Here is a 22199-nt window from a genome sequence, read left to right as displayed (position 1 = left end):
TTTTTTTTTTTTTTTTTTTTTTTTTTTTTTTTTTTTTTTTGAGACAGGGTCTCACTCTGTCGCCCAGATTGGAGTGCAGTGGCCCAATCTCGGCTCATTGCAACCTCCACCTCCTGGGCTCAAGCGATTCTCCCACCTCAGCCTCCCAGGTAGCTGTGACTACAGGCGCATGCGTCCGCGACTGACTGACTAGTGTGTGTGTGTGTGTGTGTGTGTGTGTGTAGAGACTGGGTCTCACTGTGTTGCCCAGGCTGGTCTTGAACTCCCGGGCTCAAGCGGTCCAACTGCCTCGACTTCCCAAAGTGCTGGTGTTATAGGCGTAAACCACTGCGCCCCGCCCCTCTCCCGGTTTTCAATCCCGTTTTGTTATTCCCACCCCTTCTCCTCCCTGCTCCCCGAGTTCTATCCCCTCTCCCTTACCTCCCCGCCGCGTTCAATCCCCGCCCCTCTATCTAGAACCTGCGGCGTTCTAGCCAGCTCTCTAGGCACGCTGCGTTCATTCCCTGCCCTCCAGACCCACCCTACTCCACGCTACCCTATCCCAGCTTCCTTCCACTTTCACGCACTTCTTCTCCTCCCATTCCCTTCGGTGCACGCGAAACCCCCAATATTTCCCTACCACCCTCCCGTTCTGGCTGCGTCCCCCGTCCCCGAACGCAGTCCAGTCCCACAGCCCAGCTCCGACCCCAAACCCAGCCCTTGCCCTCCGTGCTCTGATCCCATCTCCTTTCTTTCTCCAGCCGCGGAGGCGGTGCTGCTTCCCCAAAACGACACGCGCTTGGACCCCGCAGCCTACGGCGCCCCGTGCGCGCGAGGCTCGCAGCCCTGGCAGGTCTCGCTCTTCAACGGCCTCTCATTCCACTGCGCGGGTGTCCTGGTGGACCAGAGTTGGGTGCTGACGGCCGCGCACTGCGGGAACAAGTAGGAGGAGATCCATCCCCGAGGACGCCACGGGGGGGCTGTGGAGGCGGCCTCCAGGGAGGAGCGGGCAGGGCTGGGGCACTCGGAACTCCCACAGCTGGAGGTGCGGTCCCTGGTGTCCTTCCAGCAGGAGGAGAGACAGGGCTTGAGCTGTGGCCGCCAGGGGGCGGTGTGGTCCTTCTCCTCATTTCTGGGCCCGTCACTCTTGTCCCGCTGATTCTCCTTGAGCTTTAGGAGGAAGTGGTTGCCCGCAACAGACAGAAGCCAGGGTCCGGTGTGGTCAGGAATTTAGAACTAAAGGAAAAGGTTCATTCACTTCGTGAGTCCCCACTGAAGGAGGAAGGGCTGGGTATTATCACAGAGAAAATGTGGAGTAGGTCCGGGCTCTGTGACTCACGCCTGTAATCCCAGCACTTTGGGAGGCCAAGGCAGATGGATCACCTGAGGTCAGGAGTTCAAGACCAGCCTGGCCAACATGGTGAAACCCCGTCTCAACGAAAAATACAGAACACAAACAAACAAAAAATAGCTGGGCGTGGTGGCGGGCGCCTGTAATCCCAGATACTCAGGAGGCTGAGGCAGGAGAATCGCTTGAACCTGAGAGGTGGAGGTTGCAGTGAGCCGAGATCAAGCCATTGCATTCTAGCCTGGGTGACAAGAGCAAAACTCTGTCTCAACAAATAAAAGAAAATGTGGAAGGCTTACCTAGGTGTCCAGGCCCCCAGCCCCCTCAATTCCTGCAGATCCTTGAAGCTCAAGTACATGATTTCTCCTCCCCATGTCCACTGAGGTCCGATTCTCCCCCAAGACCCTCTTCCCTCAGACCCCTCCTATCTCTGGGCCCCAGTATCTGCCCTCACCCCACTGCCCACGCCCGCTTTCCCAGTCCCTGTGACAGGTTTGCCTTCACATGCCTCTTCCTCCCCCAGGCCACTGTGGGCTCGAGTTGGGGATGACCACCTGCTGCTTCTTCAGGGCGAGCATCTCCGCCGGACCACTCGCTCTGTTGTCCATCCCAAGTACCACCAGGGCTCAGGCCCCATCCTGCCAAGGCGAACAGATGAGCACGACCTCATGTTGCTGAAGCTGGCCAGGCCCGTAGTGCCGGGGCCCCGCGTCCGGGCCCTGCAGCTTCCCTACCACTGTGCCCAGCCTGGAGACCAGTGCCAGGTCGCTGGCTGGGGCACCACAGCCGCCCGGAGAGGCAAGAGCTGGGGCCCTGAGGCTGGAATCTCAGGAGGAGGGGGCTGGGGGCCTTAACCCCTGGGTCTGAGGAAGGACGGGCTGGGGACTGGACTCCTGGGTCTGAGGGAGGAGGGACTGGGGTCCTGGATGCCTGGGTCTGTGGGTCTGAAGGAAGGAGGGGCTGGGGACCTGGACTCCTGGGTCTAAGTGGGGAGGGGCTGGGGCCAGGATTCTTGAGTCTGAAGGAGGAGGAGCTGGGGCCTGGGATAGAAACAGTCTTGTATCTGGATTCCTGGCTCCCCAAGGATTGGGGGCTGGACCCAGGGATTACTGGCATATTCTCCCTTTAGTGAAGTACAACAAGGGCCTGACCTGCTCCAGCGTCACTATCCTGAGCCCTAAAGAGTGTGAGGTCTTCTACCCTGGCGTGGTCACCAACAATATGATATGTGCCGGACTGGACCGGGGCCAGGACCCTTGCCAGGTAGAGTCTGAACAAGGAGAGTCTCTGACTCCTCGTAGGGGAGGACAGGGAGGTTATGGGAAAAGAGCAGATCCTGTCCCCGCTCCCCAACTCCATTCCCAAACCCATCCTTGACCCCAACTCCTTCCCAGTCCTAACCCCCACCTCATCCCTAACCTGGATCCCATTTCCATCCTAACCCCACCCCATCCCCATTTCCAAGCCCGTCTCCATCCCCTCACCTTCCATGAACTACAATCCTAACCCCAGTCTTACTGCATCTTCATTCCCATCCCCCAGTCAACCCCCCATAACCTGAAGTCAACCTCCATTCTCACCCTCCAGCCTCATACCTAATTCCAACCCCATCCCAACTTCATCTTTATCCCAACCCAACCCCTTCCTTCCCCACCTTCAAGTCCACAGGCTGTGCCTGAAGGAGTCAGGAAAGGCTTCTCAATGAGGGGACATTTGTGTAGGGGTTTAAAGGATAAGTAGGAGTTCACCAGTGATCCTTCTGGGATCACTTTTGCCCCAGATCCCAAAGTGACAGTTCTCATGTTGGCACATTTATTTGATCTCTCCTTCCTGCCACCCCCAGAGTGACTCAGGAGGCCCCCTGGTCTGTGATGAGACCCTCCAAGGCATCCTCTCATGGGGTGTTTACCCCTGCGGCTCTGCCCAGCATCCAGCTGTCTACACCCAGATCTGCAAATATATGTCCTGGATCAATAAAGTCATACGCTCCAACTGATCCAGATGCCCAGAGGCTCCGTCGTCCATCCTCTTCCTCCCCGGTCAGCTGAACTCTCCCCTTGTCTGCACTGCTCAAACCTCTGCCGCCCTCCACACCTCTAAACATCTCTCCTCTCGCCTCATTCCCCCACCCATCCCCATTCTCTGACTGCACTGAAGCTGAAATGCAGAGAAACATTATTCCAGAGAAGCAATGAAGCCAGTCATCGCCCAGTCTCTGAGAGCAGTTATTGGGGTCACCCAACCTGACTTTCTCTGCCACTCCCTGCTGTGTGACTTTGGGCAAGCCAAGTGCCCTCTCTGAACCTCGATTTCCTCATCTGCAAAATAGGAACAATGACGTGCCTACCTCTTAGCCATGTTGTGAGGAGACTATGATATAACATGTGTATGTAAATCTTCATGGTGATTGTCATGTAAGGCTTAACACAGTGGATGGGGAGCTCTGACTAAAGGTTACCTGTTGTCATGATCTGACCACATCCCAGTGAGAGCATTTCCAGGGAAGAAGTGCACGGGGTAGCCCCCAATCCCAACCCTGCATCCCCATCCCTTAGGGATGATGGAAGAATCATTTTCCCCACCCTAGTTCCAAGTCCCAGGAACCACCTTTTAACCACTTCCTTCTCATCTCCCACTGTTTCCCACTTCTGGTTCCACCCAACACCAGTTCCTCCTGTCTTGGTAGGAACTAGGCTGGCCGTGAGTCATATAGCACCTTCTCTGCCTTCATGGGGCCGCTGGAACTCAAGGGACCTCACCTTGCTTCCATCCTAGCTTCTAAGACCAGAGGACTGAGGGGGTAGTGAAGATTGGAGAACTCCTGCCACCTCAACTGCCAAGTTTGTGCCAAGAAACCTCCCTCTGACATTTAGGGGAAAAATCTTTGGTTTGTCTGTTATTAATTGGCTGTGAGATTTTCGTCCTGAAAACTTGGGAGGAGGAATTTTTTGACTGTCTCTGAAACTGGGGGCGGGGAGGGGAGTTAATACACAGAGTCCAGGTAAAGCTAATAGAAGTTTGAGTGTCTACCGGGTGCGGTGGCTCACGCCTGTAATTCTAGCACTTTGGGAGGCCTAGAAAAGTGGATCATCTGAGGTCAGGAGTTCAAGACCAGCCTGGCCAAAATAGCAAAATCCCATCTGTACAGAAAATATAAAAATTAGCCAGGCATATAATCCCATCTATTTGAGAGGCTGAGGCAGGAGAATCACTTGAACCTGGGGGGCGGAGGTTGCAGGGGGCCGAGATTGCACCATTGCACTCCAGCCTGGATGAAAGAGCGAAACTCTTTTTTTCTCAAAAAAAGAAGAAGTTTGAGTGTCTCAGCTTATCCTGAACTTTGAAGCAGTAACATAAGCTAGCTGAATATAGGCACAATAGAAATTTCCCATTAAGCACTGGTTTGTTTGTCCTTTCAGTCACCAATTTATGGAGCATCTAGTATGTGCCAGGCCCAGTGCTGGGTGCTGCGGACATACGTAGGGGTGATCACAAGGTCCCTCCCGCTGCAAAGCCCACAGGAGGTTGATGTACAAAGTCTGAGCACAGAGTCTGGTACATAGCTCCCTTCCGTGGCCTCTTTCCCATTCTGCCCCCATTAGCACACCCAGGAAATGTCAGTCAGTCATATCAGCTGGGTTTGTCATCCAAGGATCAGAAGCGAGGTCAGTGCAAACTTGAAAACTCGATTCATTTTTAAAGGCAACTCACCCATCCCTTTAGTCACTCCACAATGTTTATCGAGCCACGTCTTATGCCAGGCCTCAAAGATGAATCAGACCAGGCACTACCCTCAAGGAGTTGCTAGTTAGGTCGGGGAGACAGGCCAGCCTTACATTCCTGTCATTCGGGTGTCACTCAAAAGTCACCTCCTCCAGGAGGCCTTCCTGAATTGCCCAGGCTAGAGGAGTCCACTTTTGCTCACCCAGTCCTGATGCTCCGTTTATTTTTTTATAGCACCTATTATACCTGAAATTATCTCATTTATGTTTACTTGATAATGGTCTATGTCACCCTTCCCCACAAATTCTGTGAGGGCAGTGATTCAGATATTTGTTCACTGTGATTTTCTAAGCACCTGCATTGTGCCCGGCGCACAGAAGTCACCCCCATTGCTATGTGAACACAACACAAATAGATCAGTGCTGTAACAGAAGGGGGTATGGGGTGCACCACATCAAGTCCACAGGCTGTGCCTGAAGGAGTCAGGAAAGGCTTCTCAATGAGGGGACATTTGTGTAGGGGTTTAAAGGATAAGTAGGAGTTCACCAGGTAGAGAAGGAAATGCATTTCAATCACTTTGCTGTATGACTTTGAGCAAATTACTTGAATGCTCTGTCTTCCTCAGTTTTCACTCTGTGAAATGGAGACACCTGCTTAATTAGACTCTCATGAGAGTTAAATGAGATAGGCTGGGTGCAGTGGCTCACACCTGTAATCCCAGAACTTTAGGAGGCTGAGGCAGGTGGAATGCTTGAGCTCATGAGTTTAAGATCAGCCTGAGCAACATAGTGAAACCTCGTCTCTACTAAAAAAAAAAAAAAAAAAAAAATTAGCCCTGCATGGTGGTGCACACCTTGTAGTCCTAGCTACTCAGGAGGCTGAGGCAGGAGGATTACTTGAGTCCAGGAGATTGAGGCTGCAGTGAACTATGATCATGCCACTGCACTCCAGCCTTGGCAACAGAGACCCTGTGTCAAAAATAATAATAATAATAATAATTAAATGAGGTAATATACATGCAAAGTTTACCTAACACCAGGCACTGATAACACAGTTGGTAAAGGTAGCTATTAAAATGTTCCTTTCTTTCTTTCTTTCTTTTCTTTTCTTTTTTTATTTTTTATTTTTATTTTATTTTTTTTTTTGAGAGTCTCGCTCTGTTGCCCAGGCTAGAGTGCAATGGCACAATCTAGGCTCACTGCAACCTCCGCCTCCCAAGTTCAAGCAATTCTCCTGCCTCAGCCTCCTGAGTAGCTGGGATAACAGGCACCTGCCACCATACCTGGCTAATTTTTGTGTTTTTAATGGAGACGGGGTTTCACCATACTGGCCAGGCTGGTCTTGAACTCCCGACTTCAAGTGATCCACCCGCCTCGGCCCCACCAAAGTGCTGAGATTACGGGTGTGAGCCACTGCGCCCGGCATGAGCCACCGCACCTGGTCTAAAATGCTCTTAATAGCAGTTAAGGTGGCACTTAGCACATACTGGATACCCAGTCCCCAATCTCAAGGGCTTCCCTGTCTGGAAAGGGAGTGGGACAACTGCAGGCAAGGGTGAAATGCGCTATGATAAAGGCACCGCAGGTTTCTGCAGGGGATGGATAGACATTGAAGGCTTACCATGTGTCAGACACCGTTGTGCTCCATGTGTGTAAATGTGCTTAATCCCCACAACCACCCTCATTATTACTGCTACTTAACAGATGGAGCAGGCCGGGCGCGGTGGCTCACTCCTGTAATCCCAGCACTTTGGGAGGCTGAGGCGGGCGGATCACAAAGTCAAGAGTTCGAGACCAGCCTGGCCAACATGGTGAAACCCTAGCTCTACTAAAAATACAGAAATTAGCTGGGCATCGTGGCACACGCCTGTAGTCCCAGCTGCTTGGGAGGTTGAGGCAGGAGAATTGCTTGAACCAAGGAGGCAGAGGTTGCAATGAGCTGAGATCGTGCCACTGTACTCCAGCCTGGGTGACAGAGCAATACCCTATTTTGGAAAACAAAAAACAAAAAAACAAAAACAAAACAAAACAAAACAAAAAAAACAGATGGAGCAAACAGAGAGGTCTGGTGACTTGCCCAAAGTCACACACCTCATCACTAATCACACCTAATCATTGAGATGTGGACACATGTGGTTCAGTTCCAGAGTCCGTGCTCCAAACCATGACAACATAGTGAGAGAACATTCAAGGGGAGCCCAGACCCAGCTTCGTAACCAGGCCTGTGGGCAGGAGAAAGTGGAAGGGATTGTAAGTGCCCAGGGGAGGCAAAGATGGACTCTGCCTGAGGAAACCAGAGATTTCCTGGAGGAGGGAGCATTGAGGCTGGGTGTTGAAGGGTGAGTAGGAGTTCACTAGGAAAAGAAGGATATGGAGAAAGACATTCACTCATTCAATGAACATCTCCTGAGGACTTCTGTAAGTCCTGTTCCGCCTGGAACTGGGTGATGCTGGGACACAGAGATGACTCAGACCTGAGCCCAGCCCTCCAGAAGTTATCCGCCTGGTGAGAAGGAATGATGAGGAGAGAGGCAGGGAGGATGAGGTGATGGAAAGGACAATGGGGTGGGGGACAGGGAGATGGATGAAAAAGATGCATAGCAAATGTTCTCAGGATTTGGCAAAGATCAGGATGTACTAAGAGAGAGCACAAGGCACTTGCTTCCTGGAGGGTTGGGCAGCTGGGTCCTTGGGTGGTGGAGCTGTGGGGAAGGGGGCAGGTTATGACAAGAGTGGGTTAATCCAGATGGAACCAGATTTCTCAACATTCTAGGAGAGGGCCTTGTCCTTGTGGGAAGAGGCCCAAATCCCCAGGGCAGGGAAGGTTCTACGAGGTGTGTAAACCTGTGCAGCTGCCTGTGGTCTCTGCCTCTCTCCACCTGGGTTTCCCTCAATCTTTCTCGTGTTCTCTCTCCTCCTCCCGCTCCTCCTCTCACCTGGGGTCCTTCTGTGCCTGTACCTCCCTCTCTTTGTATCTTCTGCTCTTGTGTCTGAGTCCTGACTCTGTCTCCCACCCCTAGCCTGCTTTCTGGTGGTCCTCCTGCACATCCCTCCAGCCCGCTCTGGGAGGTTGGTCTCTGCACACCACTGCTTTGTCCAAAATAAACCTGCTGCACCCCAGGACCTTAGGCCTCAAGGATCTTCCTACTTTTCCAGGACACAAAAGATTCTGTATCTTGTAGCCTAAGGTGATGAGGAATGAGGGTTCCCACTCTGAAGACCCCAGAGGAGGTGCCCACAACCTCTCCACACCCCCAGCACTCCTCCTCCATTCAGTCAAGCTCTGGCCCAGCAAGCCACCAGTTCATCCCAAAAGGGGGTCCCCCTGCACTTACCTCCTCTCCCAAGGCCCCTGTCACAGCCCCAGGGCTTCCCCCTCCCCCAGGGACATTTCCCAATCCCGATTAATCACAGGGGCGGCCCCATGAAGGAGGAAGGAGATGGCATGGCTTACCATAAAGCAGCACTGGGCGCCGGGTGCACGTTCTAGGATCCAGGTGCCCAGGGGTCATGAAGCTGGGACTCCTGTGTGCTCTGCTCTCTCTGCTGGCAGGTGAGGCTTCGGGCTGGCTGCCCCTTCACGGCTGTACTAAAGTCATCTTGCTCTTCCCTCCCGTCCCAGGCTTCTGCCTCCTGCCCCCTAGGCTTCTCAGCATCCTCTCCCTGCCCTCCCAGCCTGCTCCTCGCTGACCCCTTTGTCCGTCGTCCCCACCCCAGGGCATGGCTGGGCAGACACCCGCGCCATCGGGGCTGAGGAATGTCGCCCCAACTCCCAGCCTTGGCAGGCTGGCCTCTTCCACCTCACCCGGCTCTTCTGTGGGGCGACCCTCATCAGTGACCGCTGGCTGCTCACAGCTGCCCACTGCCGCAAGCCGTGAGTGACCCGGGTTGGCCACGCTGGGGAGGGGCGGGGGCTGGGGGTCAGGAGATAGTGAGGGGTGCTATAGGCCGGAAGTGTAGTGCCTCCACTTCTGATACCAAAAGTTCAACTCTTAGAATTAGGAAGGGTAGCCTCCCAAATCCTAAAATTCTAGAGTCCGACAATATCTCGTTTGAGGAGTGTAAGATTCAAAACTTAGGCTCTTTGAATCCTAGACTGACCCAGAGAAATCCAGAATCGTAGAATCCTAAAATCTTGAATTTATGAAATTCTGCAATAGCCTCCACAAATTCTAGAATCATAGATTCGCAGACTATTAGAATCTTAGCAGTCTGGGTCAGCACTGCCCCAAGGAATTATGATGCCAGTCACGTGTGTAAGTTTAAATTTCTGGTGGACACATTTAAAAAATAAGGAATGAGTAAAATTAATTCTGATAGATTTAACTTGACACACTCAAAAACTTATTTTGACATGTAATCAATGTTTAAATAAGTATGAATGATACAGTTTACTTTTGTTTTGGTACTAAGCCTTTGAAATCTGTTCTGTATTTTACACATATAGCCTGTTACAAAACAGACTAGCCACATTTCAAGTGTTCAATAGCCATAATGGCTAGTGTGATCCTACAATCTTAAATTTAGAGCTTTCTAGATTCACTGAATATTGAAACTCACAGTACTAGAATCTTTGATACACAGTATCCTAGAATATTGAGTTTCAGAGAATTCTGGAGTCTTAAACTATTTGAATCCAGACTCTTAAATTTCTAAGGTTATAGATTTACAGAATTATGAAATTCTAGTCATCTTTTTTTGAGACGGAGTCTTCCTCTGTTGCCCAGGCTGCAGTGCAGTGGCACGATCTCAGCTCACCGCAACCTCCGCCTCCTGGGTTCGAGCAATTCTCCTGCCTCAGCCTCCTGAGTAGCTGGGATTACAGGCGTGCGCCACCACGCCAGGCTAATTTTTTTTTTTTTGTATTTTTAGTAGAGACGGGGGTTTCACCACATTGGCCAGGCTAGTCTCGAACTCCTGACCTTGTGATCTGCCTGCCTTGGCCTCCCAAAGTGCTGGGATTACAGGCATGAGCCACCGCGCCCAGCCAAAATTCTAGTCTTTTTGTCCCAGAATATTAAAATTGTAGGTTCAAGTCTTAGATTTAATTCAGATAATGTTAGAATCCTGGAGTTTTTTGATCCAGGGGAATCTGGAATATTAGGGTCTTGGATTCATAAAACTCTAAACCTTGAGCCTCAAGATTGTAGAATCATGGATAATAGGGTGTCAGAATCTGAGAATTCGAGAATCTTAGATTCTAGGCATTGTAATAGAATCCTGGAAGCTACCTGATGCAGGAATCCTCTCTCCATTGCCTCTAAAAAGTGACCATCCATACTGTTCCCATTTTCTTCCCTCTGGGAATAAAGCACTGATGCTGGTAAGAGATGCTGTGTGGGAATTTCCCATCATGCATTGCTCCATGATGGGCCCTCTTTTAACTTAGGCCTGTACATCAGGCTGGGATAACAATGTTCAGGTTTCAGCCGAACATTGTTCCATTGTCTCCAAACAGGAGACATGCAGAGATATGAAGGTGGAAGAGGGTCAGAGGCAGGGGAAGGGTAGGGGGATGAGGGGATATAGGGTTGAGGACTATTTTCCCAGATCCAGAACCAAGACAGCAAGAATGACAGAGAGAGACAGAGACAGATATCTCTGGTTCCCCAACCATGAATTTGCAGTCATTAGCCTGCTGCCTAATGTCAGAGGTTAGAGGCTGGGGAATAGACTTGTCGACCCCAAAAGGATCCCAGCTGTCTAGGGCATGGGCCACAAGAGGAACAAGTGGGCTGGAACTGTGGTAAGGGCTTAAGGTTAGACACCAGGAAGACATGCATTGAAAGGTGAAGGATATGATAGACAGGAAGAGCTAAGGCCAGAGATGACCCCCAAGTCGGGGATTTTCCATATCCCATCCCCTTTCACACATATGCACACATATACACACACACCACTCAGACATACAGAGCCACTCCCACAGAAGCCACCAGACCTGTGGGGGCAGGGGTGGGGCTGTTGTTATGTGGTAGGTGGGGCCCCCTGTGCCCACACCGTTCCTGGGGACCCAAGTCACCACCAAGGCTCCAGGTGAGGAGGGAGGAAGGTGGCTCACTCAGCCTGGAACTAGGAGGGGGTGCTCTGTGGGGACAGCTACAAAGGTGGGGGCACACAAAACATCAGAGTGAGGACCAGGGACACAGAGGAGGTGTGTGCCTTGCTTAAAATAACAGTACCCTGGGCTAGACATAGATGACGAGGACCCAGAGAGGGTGTGTGGCTTCCGTAGGGTCACACAGCACCCTGATGGACAGGAAAAGAGGGCTGGGACTGAAAGGACCTTTACCTTCACCCGGCTTGACCTCTGAGGCCTGTCCCAGCAGGTATCTGTGGGTCCGCCTTGGAGAGCACCACCTCTGGAAATGGGAGGGTCCAGAGCAGCTGTTCCGGGCCACAGACTTCTTCCCCCACCCTGGCTTCAACAAGGACCTCAGTGCCAATGACCACAATGATGACATCATGCTGATCCGCCTGCCCAGGCAGGCACGTCTGAGTCCTGCTGTGCAGCCCCTCAACCTCAGCCAGACCTGTGTCTCCCCAGGCACGCAATGTCTCATATCAGGCTGGGGGGCCGTGTCCAGTCCCAAGGGTATGACCTGGCCCAAACCTCTCTCTGAAACCTCTTGCCCGGGATCTGGCTCCCTCACCTCTCTGTCTCTGCCTTTTCATCTCTATCTTCTTCCTTTCTCTCTCCTCTCTCTGTCAGTCTATCTATCTGCCAATCGATATATTTAATCAAATCTAAGATGCTATAATTTTTTTTTTTTTTTTGAGATGGAGTCTCGCTCTGTCGCCTAGGCTGGAGTGCAGTGGTGTGATCTCAACTCACTGCAAGCTCCGCAGCCCAGGTTCACGCCATTCTCCTGCCTCAGCCTGCTGAGTAGCTGGGATTACAAGTGCCCGCCACCACGCCCACTAATTTTTTGTATCTTTAGTAGAGATGGGGTTTCACCGTGTTAGCCAGGACGGTCTCGATCTCCTGACCTCATGATCCACCCCCCTCTGCCTCCCAAAGTGCTGGGATTACAGGCATGAGCCACCACGCCTCGCCGATGCTAGAATTTTTAAGATGTGCCATCATTTTATGAACTGCGAAGAAAGAGAAAGGGGAGAAGGAGGAGGAGGAGAAGAAGAGGAGGAGGAGAAGGAGGAGGAGGAGGAAAGATCCTATTGATTATATAACATCATTTTCTGGAAGACACATTCTAATTTCAGAGTTTTTGTTTGTTTGTTCACTTGTTTGTTTGTTTTTGAGACAGGGTCTCGCTTTGTTGCTCAGGCTGGAGTGCAGTGGTGTGATCACGGCTCACTGCAGCTTTGAACTCCTGGGCTCAAGTGATCCTCTCTCTTCAACCTCCCAAGTAGTTGGGATTACAGACATATGCCACCACACCCCACACCCGGGTCATTTTTTTATTTTTAGCAAAGATGAGGTCTTGCTATGTTGTCCAGGCTGGTCTCAAACTCCTGGCCTCCCAAAGTGCTGGGATTACAGGTGTGAGCCACTGCGCCTGGCCCAGAGATGTTTAAATGTGAAAATACATTCATCTTAGAATGGGAATAAAGCCATATCTCTCAGAGTCACGGATCACTGACCCGTTAGCCAAATTGGGTCAGTGGATTGCAAAAACAGTTGCTGCCAATATCTAAATTTGTTGCTGAATTTGTTGCTGCCAATATCTAAAACTTGGAAGGTTTTATACAAAAGCCACTTTCTGGATTCACTTGAAAAAGTTTGAAGAACTCACATTCCCAAAATAGCAAGCACTGGGCTGAGTCAATGGAGGCTGCCCCCTTCAGCCAAGACAAGTTCTCTGATCCACTCCAATGGACCCCAATGGCTCCTGTCTCCCTGCACAGCCGCCATCCCCAACTTCCGTTTACCAATTCGGTTTATCATGTCCCTTGATGCATCTGAGTCTGCACTCATGTCTTATATAGATGCACATATGTATTATATATCCATAGCCACATCTATACTGACTACACTGTATCGGGTATTTCTGTCTATGTCTCTGTCTCCATCAGTGACCATCTTCCTGTGAATCTTTTTCCCTTTATCTCACTGCCTTCCTTCCACCCCTTGAGGTCTCTGGGTCTTTCTCTATTTCTTCCTCTTTTTTTTTTTTTTTTTTAAGAGACAGAGTCTCACTCTTGTTGCCCAGGCTGGAGTGCAGTGGTGTGATCTTGGCTCACTGCGACCTCCACCTCCTGGGTTTTAAGCAATCCTCCTACCTCAGCCTCCAGGGTAGCTGGGACTAAAGGTGCGCAACAGCACACCCAGCTAATTTTTTGTATTTTTAGTAGAGATGGGGTTTCACCATGTTGGCCAGGATGGTCTCAATCTCTTGACCGTGCGATCCGCCCGCCTCAGCCTCCCAAAGTGCTGGGGAGTTATATATGCATCTCCTCTTGTCTCTTGGCTCTCTCCATGTATCTTTCTGTTTCTCTTCCTTTCTTCTTCTTTTTCTTTCTTTCTTTTTTTTTTTTTTTTTTTTTTTGAGATGGAGTCTCTTTCTGTCTCCCAGGCTGGAGTGCAGTGACCAGTCTCGGCTCACTGCAACCTCCACCTCCCAGGTTCAAGTGATTCTCGTGCCTCAGCCTCCCGAGTAGCTGGGATCACAGGCGCCTGCCATCATGCCAGGCTAATTTTTGTATATTTAGTAGAGACAGGGTTTCACTATGTTGGCTGGGCTGGTCCCAAACTCCTGACCTCAAGCGATCCGCTGGCCTCGGCCTCCAAAATGTTGGGATTACAGGTGTGAGCCACTGTGCCCGGCCAGCCTCTCTCTCTTCTTGGCCCTCTTCCTCCTTGTCTCCATTTGTTTCTCTTGCATGCTATGACTGTCTCTTTGTCACCGTCTGTTGTCTCTGTCTTTGAGAGTCCTAAATGTGGCTCCATGGGTCCTTTGGAAAAGCTGCAGGGAGGACTCAGGGCGGTGGGGTGCTCAGTGTGTTGGAGACAGTTGCGGATCCTTGACAGCTCTCTTCCCTGACAGCGCTGTTTCCGGTCACACTGCAGTGTGCCAACATCAGCATCCTGGAGAACAAACTCTGTCACTGGGCATACCCCGGTCACATCTCGGACAGCATGCTCTGTGCGGGCCTGTGGGAGGGGGGCCGAGGCTCCTGCCAGGTGAGACCTTATTCTGGGGAAATGAGGCTGTCCTGCCAAGCTTTCTAGGATTTAGGGGAGCAGAGGGGTCGGCCCCCAGCCTTCCTCGGTCAAAATGAGAAGGAGACTGGGATACCTGGTGGAGAGGACGGGACCAGGGCCTGGACTCCTTAGTGTAAAAGAGAAGAGGTCTGGAGCTCCAGACTTCTGGATCTGCAGGAGTGGGCTGGGCGTCCAGAGTCTGAGTCCTGGCGGAGGAGGAGGTTAGGTCCTGCGGGCAGGTGGGGGCTCTGAGCTTTTACTACTGGGTCTGAGGGAGGAGAGGCTGGAGATGGGGGACTCTCAGATGTTGCAGGAAGAAGGGGCTGGGGCCTTTCTGGGAAGGAGGAAGTGGCCTGTGTAATTGTCATGAGCAGAGTGGCCTAACAGTTCCTCTGCCCTTCTCTCACGTACAGGGTGACTCTGGGGGCCCCCTGGTTTGCAATGGAACCTTGGCAGGTGTGGTGTCTGGGGGTGCTGAGCCCTGCTCCAGACCCCGGCGCCCAACTGTCTACACCAGCGTATGCCACTACCTTGACTGGATCCAAGAAATCATGGAGAGCTGAGCCTGCGAGCCACAGGGGCACCTTGGAAAACCAAGAGAGGCCGAAGGGCACGGGGTAGGGGGTTCCCGCAGGGTTCCAGGCTCAATGGTTCCTGCCCTTGACTGCCATCTGCCCTGAGACTCCCCTCTGGACACTGAGACTCCGCCCCTGAGGCTCCGCCCCCTCACGAGGTCCAGCAACACACAGTCGCGCCCCCTCGGAACCGAGCAGGGACACGCCCTTCAGAGCCCGTCTCTATGACGTCACCGACAGCCATCGCCTCCCTCTTGGAACAGCACAGCCTGTGGCTCCGCCCCAAGGAACCACTTACACAGAATAGCTCCGCCCTTCGGAACTTTGCCCAATGGGACTTCCCCTCGGGACTCCACCCCTTGTGGCCCCGCCTCCTTCACCAGAGCGCACTCCTTCGTGACGTCAGGGGCGCAGTAGCTCCGCCCACGTGGAGCTCGGGCAGTGTTGAGCTCAGCCCCTTGTGGCCCCGTCCTGGGCGTGTCCTGGGTTTGAATCCTGGCGGGGACTTGGGGGGAAATTGAGGGAGGGTCTGGATACCTTTACAGCCAATGGATGATTTTACAGTAAACGCGGGAAACCGCACCTTCTTTCTGCCTGAGCTGTGAGACGAGTGGAGGGCAAACGGGTGGGCGATGAAGGGCAGATGAGGGCACCGGTACCGCCTTGCAACTCCCCCTTAAACCCCTAGTAAGTCCTGCCTAAAGTCTCTCTCCATCAGCCCTATTGCAGCAAGACTCCTGGGTTCTGCTTGGGTTGGTCTTGCCGCCTCCAGGGGAAGGGGAAACCAGGTCACAGTGCCTCCCAAACCTGCCTTCCCAGATCCCGGACCTCTCAGGGGGCAGCGGGCGGGGCCTGATCCACCCTCTGGTTTCCGACCCAGGAAGACCTGCCTTTCTTCGGTTCCGGGTTACTGGCAGCAGCCCCTCCTTCCACAAAAGATCAGGTTCCAAGCTGCTCCTTTTAAAAGTACTTAGAATTTAGCCCCCAGCTCCCTCCTCCCTCACACCCAGGAATCCAGGCCCCCAGCCCCTCCTCCCTCAGACCCAGGAGTCCTGGCCCCTAGCAGCCCCCTCCTCCCTCAGACCCAGGAGTCTCAGCCCCTAGCAGCCCCCTCCTCCCTCAGACCCAGGAGTCTGGGCCTCCAGCCCCTCCTCGCTCAGACCTAAAAGCCCAGGTCCCAGCCCCTCCTCCCTTAGATTTAGGAGTCCAGGTCCCCAGCCTCTCCCTCAGACCCAGGAATCCAGGTCCCCAGCCTCCTCCCCTCTCAGAACTAAAGTCTTGGCCCCCAGCCCTTTACGTGTCAGATCCTAGAGTCTCAGTACCGAGTCCTTCCTCTCCCTAGCCTCAGAAGTCTGAGATTCCAGCCCCTCCTCCCTCAAGATTTCACATTCAGCCCCCTCCGCCCCTTCTCACTCACACCCAGTGTTCCAGTTCCCAGAAGCTCCCCAGGCTCTAGTGCAGGAGGAGGAGGAGCAGGAGGCGGAGATTCCCAGTTAAAAGTCTCCAAAATCGAGCTAAAAGCCTCCAGAATCGTGTACCAGGCAGCGAGAACTGAAGTACTGGGGCCTCCTCCACTGGGTCCGAATCAGTAGGTGACCCCGCCCCTGGATTCTGGAAGGTGAGGTGCAGAGAGAGGTACTCAGACACCGACATCAGGCCCCGGACCCTCCTTCTCCAGATTCCAGGACCCCAGCCTCAGATGCCCTTCTCTCTCGAGACCCAGCAGTCTGGACCCCGGCTTCCTCCTCTCCCAAATTTAGGAGTCCCAGCTCCCAGCTCCCTGTTCCCTCAGACCCAGACATCCAGGACTCCCTCCTCCCTTGGAATGTGGGAATCCAGTCCCCCAGCCTCCCCCTTCCTCCAGAGAAGCCCAGAACAGCTCCAGATATTCTCGGCTCCCTTCCCCGTCCCCAAATCCAGAACTGGGATTTCAGGCTCCTCCTTCCTGTCTACCGGCCCCGCCCTCTCCATTTACCAGACCTCACCATGGGACGCCCCCGACCTCGTGCAGCCAAGACGTGGATGTTCCTGCTCTTGCTGGGGGAAGCCTGGGCAGGTGAGGAGGGTTGCGGAGGCCTCCGGAGGACAGGGGTCTGAAGGTAGCTGTGGTGCTGGCGAGTCTGTGGGAATGCCGCGGTGGTTATGTGGGTGCGTGTGCACGAATGTGAAGAGTATGATATGATGCAGGAGCCTCTGTGGGCTTTCCTCAGGGTGGACAGAGGCAAGAAACAGGTAGCAGCAGGTAGGAGGAGGTTCGGTGATGCTGTAAATTGTCTGAATACCTACAGCCTGTAGGGGGCTGCTTGCTTGGGGGCATAGATTCACATGGGAGTACACGGGGCATGTAGACTCAAGTGGAAGCATGTGGGGGCATTCTGGGGTGTGTGACTCTTGTATGATGACACACGGACTGAAATGAGTGTGCCCGTGTGGCAGCGTGTGGATGCCTGGACCTCCCTCACTAAGTTGTACGCGGAGAACTTGCTGTGTGTCCATTTGAACCCACAGTGGCCTTCCCAGCCCTGGCACTGCCCCCAGAGGGTGGCGATCCAACCCTCTCCCTCCTGCTGCAGGACACTCCAGGGCACAGGAGGACAAGGTGCTGGGGGGTCAGGAGTGCCGACCCCATTCGCAGCCTTGGCAGGCAGCCTTGTTCCAGGGCAAGCAACTACTCTGTGGCGGTGTCCTTATAGGTGGCAACTGGATCCTTACGGCTGCCCACTGTAAAAAACCGTGAGTGGATGACGGGGGCCTGAGGTCGGCTGGGGCTAAAAGGAAAGAGGGGGCTGGGGTTTCGACTCAGGAAGAAGAGAGCTGAGGACTGGACTCCTGGGTCTGAAGGAGGAGGGGGCCGGGTTCAATACCACTGCCTGGGTCCCAAACTATTCCCGCCATTACAGGAAATATACAGTACGCCTGGGAGACCACAGCCTACAGAAAAAAGATGGCCCAGAGCAAGAAATACCTGTGGTTCAGTCCATCCCACACCCCTGCTACAACAGCAGCGATGTGGAGGACCACAACCACGACCTGATGCTTCTTCAGCTGCGTGACCAGGCATCCCTGGGGCCTAAAGTGAAGCCCATCAGCCTGGCAGATCATTGCACCCAGCCTGGCCAGACGTGCATCATTTCGGGCTGGGGCACTGTCACCAGTCCCCGAGGTAGTGGGCTTGTCCACTAATGGGAGGGAGAGGAGGATCTGGTTGGCTCAGTGGACCCCAAGCTATTGGCAAAGCTTGGTCCCCCAGAGGGAGACAAGGAAGGGAAAGTGATCATGATGTTGAGATTAACAAGCAGGAGTCATATTAGAAGCCTCGAAGACCAGACTGCTAACAAGAGTGGTGAGAGAAAGAGAACCAACTAGCAGATTGTTAAGCAGGGCCAGAAAAGTCTCCTTTATGGCAGAGAGCGCTATCCTATGAGACCTTTGGTTGTATAGGATTTTATATAATCTTAACACACTTGGGATATTTGGACTTCTCAGAGGCCCAGGAAAACAGGCTCCTAAGCACCTTCCCCCCCACCCTCCTCCTTTTTTTTTTTTTTTTTTGCTGGGGGAGACAGTTTCACTCAATTGCCCAGGCTGGAGTGCAGTGGCATGATCTCAGCTCACTACAATCTCCGCCTCCCAGGTTCAAGTGATTCTCATGCCTCAGCCTCCTGAGTAGCTGGGATTACAGGCACCCGCCACCAAGCCCAGCTAATTTTTGTATTTGCTATAGAGATAGGGTTTCGCCATGTTGACCAGGTTGGTCTCAAACTCCTGACCTCAAGTGATCCGTCTGCCTCGGCCTCCCAAAGTGCTGGGATTACAAGCATGAGCCACTGCCCCCGGCCTTTTTCTCCTTCTTGAACCCAGGAAACCTGGGCCCTAGTCCCCTCTTCCCTCAGAACCAGGAGTCTAGGCCCTTCTTCTCCCAGGCTCCAGCAGTCCTAGCCCCCTCTTGACTCTGGACCCCAGAGTCTGGACCTCCAATGAAGCTGTCCCTTTGGGACTCCAGAATCCAGACAGCCCCTCATCTTCCTTCACAGTGAAAACATTGGGACTCAGCTCAGAGAGTCAAGGAGCTTCTTCAGAAAGTGGCAAAATTGGCATTCAGATCCCTGCCTGCCTCGCTCCTGCTCTGAATGCTTTGGATGAGACAGTTTGCTGCTGTAGAAACACACATGCTCGCAAATCAAGTAGATCAGTTCAAACTATCGCTCTGTGCCTTCTCCCTGGGCAAATTCCTTTCCATCTCTGAGCCTCACTTTCCTCATCTGCAAAATGGGAATCACTAACCAATAGATTTTTTTTAGCTACGTGAGGGTTCAGGTTCCATCAGTTTTCTTCATTGTGTTCTAGTGCTCAGAATGGTGCCTGCTACATGGTAGATGCTCAATAAATATTTGTGGAATGGATGGCTGGATCAATAAATAATGAAATGAATGAATGCATCCCTCCTTCAAAGCGCTGTTGGGAGGATTAAATGAGATTATGAGCATATTGCTTTTGGCACGTAGAGATGCCAGATGGAAGTTTTTCCCCCTCAGAGAGGCTTTGAAGAAGTCTATTCCTCAAAAGAGGTTAATAAAAAAGATCAATTCCACTTTCAATCATTAATTCAACTCTTGTTTATTGAGCACCTATTATGCCCCAGGTGCTGTTGCAAGCACTGGATATACAGCCATGAGCAAACTGTACAAAGTTCTTGTCGTTATGGAGTTGCAAGCTAGGTAGGAGAAACAGACAATAAGCAAATACACATAAAATAAAATATTAGGTAGCGTTAAGTGCTGTAAGGAAATATTGTGGAGCGTAAAAAGATAGGGAGTAATGCAGGGATGGTATTTTTTAATTCGAGTGATCAGGGAAGGCTTCCAGGAGGAGGTGACATTTGGAAGGAGCAGAATTTAGCACAGATTGAGGACCTGGCTGTCTGATGGCAGGAAGACTGGAAAGAGAGGCTCAGAGGTGTCATAAAGGGGCACCTCCAAGTAACCCCCCTGCCCCTTGATTTGAAATTGGCTCAGGGCAAGAAAAAACATGTGAGATCCGAGGGCTCCTCTCTAGATGGAGAAAGCCCAATAACAGCGAGTACAGCTTTGTTTCATGTGGTGAGAAGTGAGGTCCCCTGTGCAGAGTGTCAGAAAATTCCCCCAGGCAGCTGGAAAACTCCCCCATTACATCCTGGAAAGAAAGGAGGTTCGATCCAGACAGGGATGAAGGCAAATGGCTGCTCTCTCAGGGAATCTTATAACCTCTTCCCCCTCAGAGAATTTTCCTGACACTCTCAACTGTGCAGAAGTAAAAATCTTTCCCCAGAAGAAGTGTGAGGATGCCTACCCAGGGCAGATTACAGATGGCATGGTCTGTGCAGGCAGCAGCAAAGGGGCTGACACGTGCCAGGTGAGCGATTTCGGAGATCTTCCTCCTCACTCATCCCTCATTGCCCTCTAGAGGTTCAAGGCTTGGATGGGGGTGGGGGTGGTAAGGGGAGTGACCCCAAAGACTTAGCACCCGGAGTGGTCGCCCCTATCTCTATGGAGTGGGAGCCAGGTTCAGAGAAGGCCAAACTTTCTCTGAAAGTCACACTGCATAGGGGTTAGGAGCATTTAATTGCTTCCGTTTTCTTTCGAACCCTTACCTACAGGACAGGGTGCAGAGTTGGGGGCTATAGAGGGTGGGGTAGATGTCCAGGAAGGAGAGAGTCTGAGGCTAGAGGTTAGGCGAGTTCCCTGCTCTCGTTCCCAGCATTACATCATAGAATTTATGCCGACTTTACCACTGGCCAGGTGATCAGCCACTTTTCTTTGAGACCGGGCTAGAATCCCAAGGCTGGTTCCCTTCTGTGATTGGTTCCTTGCGAGACAATGGTGCCTTCCCAGTTGGCTGGAGGAAATGGTGCCATTGACTTCAGTGCCTCCTCAATGAGCTCCCATCCCTTTCTCTTGGGACTGATTATAGATATAACTCTCTCTTCTAACCGCAACTTCGCTGTTCCTAGCACTTACCCCTGGCTTTGTCCCCTTCCTGGAAGCCCCACCGCCTTTGCCAATGATTGGTCCCTAAAGACAATGCTTTCTTCCCCATGGGCCAAGAATGGAGTCATTTCCATCAGCGATACTGCCATGAAAGCCAGTCTCTCTGGATTGTTCTATAGATACAGTGGTGTCTTCCACAAAGATCTCAGCCATTGTCGCTTGGGGATATGGGGTGTGTGTGTGTGTGTGTGTGTGTGTTCACAAGAATCTTGATCCTTTCTCCTGTGTTTGGCAACTGCAATCAATGATGCCTTCACTATTGACCAGGAATGGAGGAAACTTAAGCTCAGTCCTCTACATGTAATCCCTACCGTCTTCTCCCTGGATTGGACCCTCGAGAACTTTTTTTTTTTTTTTTTTTTGAGACAGGGTCTCGCTCTGTCCCCCCAAGCTGGAGTGCAGTGGCACAATCTTGGCTCACTGCAGCCTCTGCCTCCCGGGTTCAAGCAATTCTCCCACCTCAGCCTCCCGAGTAGCTGTGATTACAGGCGTGCACCACCACGCCCAGCTGATTTTTGTATTTTTAGTAGAGACAGGGTTTCACCATGTTGGCCAGGCTGGTCTGGAACTCCTGATTTCAAGTGATCCACCTGCCTCGGCCTCCCAAAATGCTGGGATTGCCGGGGTGAGCCACCAAGCCTGGTTGGGATTTCATTCTTTCCCCTCTTCTGTCAGTGTTTTGACCACTACCCTTAGACACCACGTCTGTCTGTACGTGGAAGCCCCAAGCCCTGTCCTGACTGGTCTCAGGGGGCAATGCTTTTACCCCCATTGGCTACAGGGGACCAGTCATGCTAAAGAACTGGTAAAATGCTGGCACAGCAGGAAAAGGGATGTTGTGGACATCTCAGATGCAACCCTGTTCTCATTCTCCCTGTCTAGGGCGATTCTGGAGGCCCCCTGGTGTGTAATGGTGCACTCCAGGGCATCACATCCTGGGGCTCAGACCCCTGTGGGAGGTCCGACAGACCTGGTGTCTATACCAACATCTGCCGCTACCTGGACTGGATCAAGAAGACCATAGGCAGCAAGGGCTGATTCTAGGATAAGCACTAGATCTCCCTTAATAAAACCAGCCATCTCTGGTTCCTCGCCTGTCTGTGTTTTGGCCCTGCGGGGAGGGCTGGATGGGGATCCGGGGTTGTTCCTGCTGGCAGGCTAGGTGGGATCTGCAGAGACCAAGTTCTCATGGTCACTTTGGCCATCACCACTGCCTAAAGTGATCCCTCATTTTCCTGGAAGAACTTGGGTAAGAGCTTTATTTCACGGGAGAAAACACACAGGTTTTCAAACATTCAGTGGGTTGGTATGTGAAAGACAGTTTTGAAAGAGTTTGTGTTTAGTTTTCCCGAGCAAAGTGTTCGAAAGCTTTGGAGGTAAAATTGTCCA

General features: G+C 52.3%; 3 protein-coding genes across 8 annotated transcripts in view; all 3 read left to right on the top strand.

Annotated features, from left to right (window-relative positions):
* KLK10 (kallikrein related peptidase 10) overlaps window positions 1–5305 on the top strand; it is a 6957-nt gene extending 1652 nt beyond the window's left edge. For both annotated transcript variants that reach the window (XM_025367423.1, XM_025367424.1), the window contains 4 exons: window positions 741–921; window positions 1851–2125; window positions 2457–2590; window positions 3171–5305. In XM_025367423.1, the coding sequence (XP_025223208.1) occupies window positions 741–921; window positions 1851–2125; window positions 2457–2590; window positions 3171–3323 (743 nt within the window). In that variant the 3' untranslated portion in view covers window positions 3324–5305. The remainder of the gene's footprint in view (window positions 1–740; window positions 922–1850; window positions 2126–2456; window positions 2591–3170) is intronic.
* Window positions 5306–8472: 3167 nt separating this feature from the next.
* KLK9 (kallikrein related peptidase 9) lies at window positions 8473–15366 on the top strand. The gene is made up of 5 exons (XM_025368606.1): window positions 8473–8602; window positions 8767–8923; window positions 11376–11641; window positions 14052–14188; window positions 14623–15366. The coding sequence occupies exons 1-5, from the start codon at window positions 8560–8562 to the stop codon at window positions 14770–14772; spliced, it is 753 nt and encodes a 250-aa protein (XP_025224391.1). The 5' UTR covers window positions 8473–8559; the 3' UTR covers window positions 14773–15366.
* An 848-nt stretch (window positions 15367–16214) lies between these two features.
* Window positions 16215–21899, top strand: KLK8 (kallikrein related peptidase 8). Of its 5 annotated transcripts, none has more exons than XM_025367738.1 (6): window positions 16215–16402; window positions 16763–16840; window positions 17358–17517; window positions 17685–17947; window positions 20042–20175; window positions 21693–21899. In XM_025367738.1, exons 2-6 carry the CDS (start codon window positions 16771–16773, stop codon window positions 21846–21848), a joined length of 783 nt encoding a protein of 260 aa, XP_025223523.1. In that variant the 5' UTR covers window positions 16215–16402; window positions 16763–16770; the 3' UTR covers window positions 21849–21899. The 5 variants fall into 5 exon arrangements, with proteins under 5 accessions (XP_025223523.1, XP_025223524.1, XP_025223525.1 ...); XM_025367739.1 differs by having other exon boundaries at window positions 17221–17517; XM_025367740.1 differs by lacking the exon at window positions 17358–17517.
* The last annotated feature ends 300 nt before the right edge of the window (window positions 21900–22199 follow it).

Source organism: Theropithecus gelada, chromosome 19 (genome assembly GCF_003255815.1).
Source record: "Theropithecus gelada isolate Dixy chromosome 19, Tgel_1.0, whole genome shotgun sequence".
Taxonomy (NCBI): Eukaryota; Metazoa; Chordata; class Mammalia; order Primates; family Cercopithecidae; genus Theropithecus; species Theropithecus gelada.
This window is presented reverse-complemented; position numbering and strand designations above follow the sequence as displayed.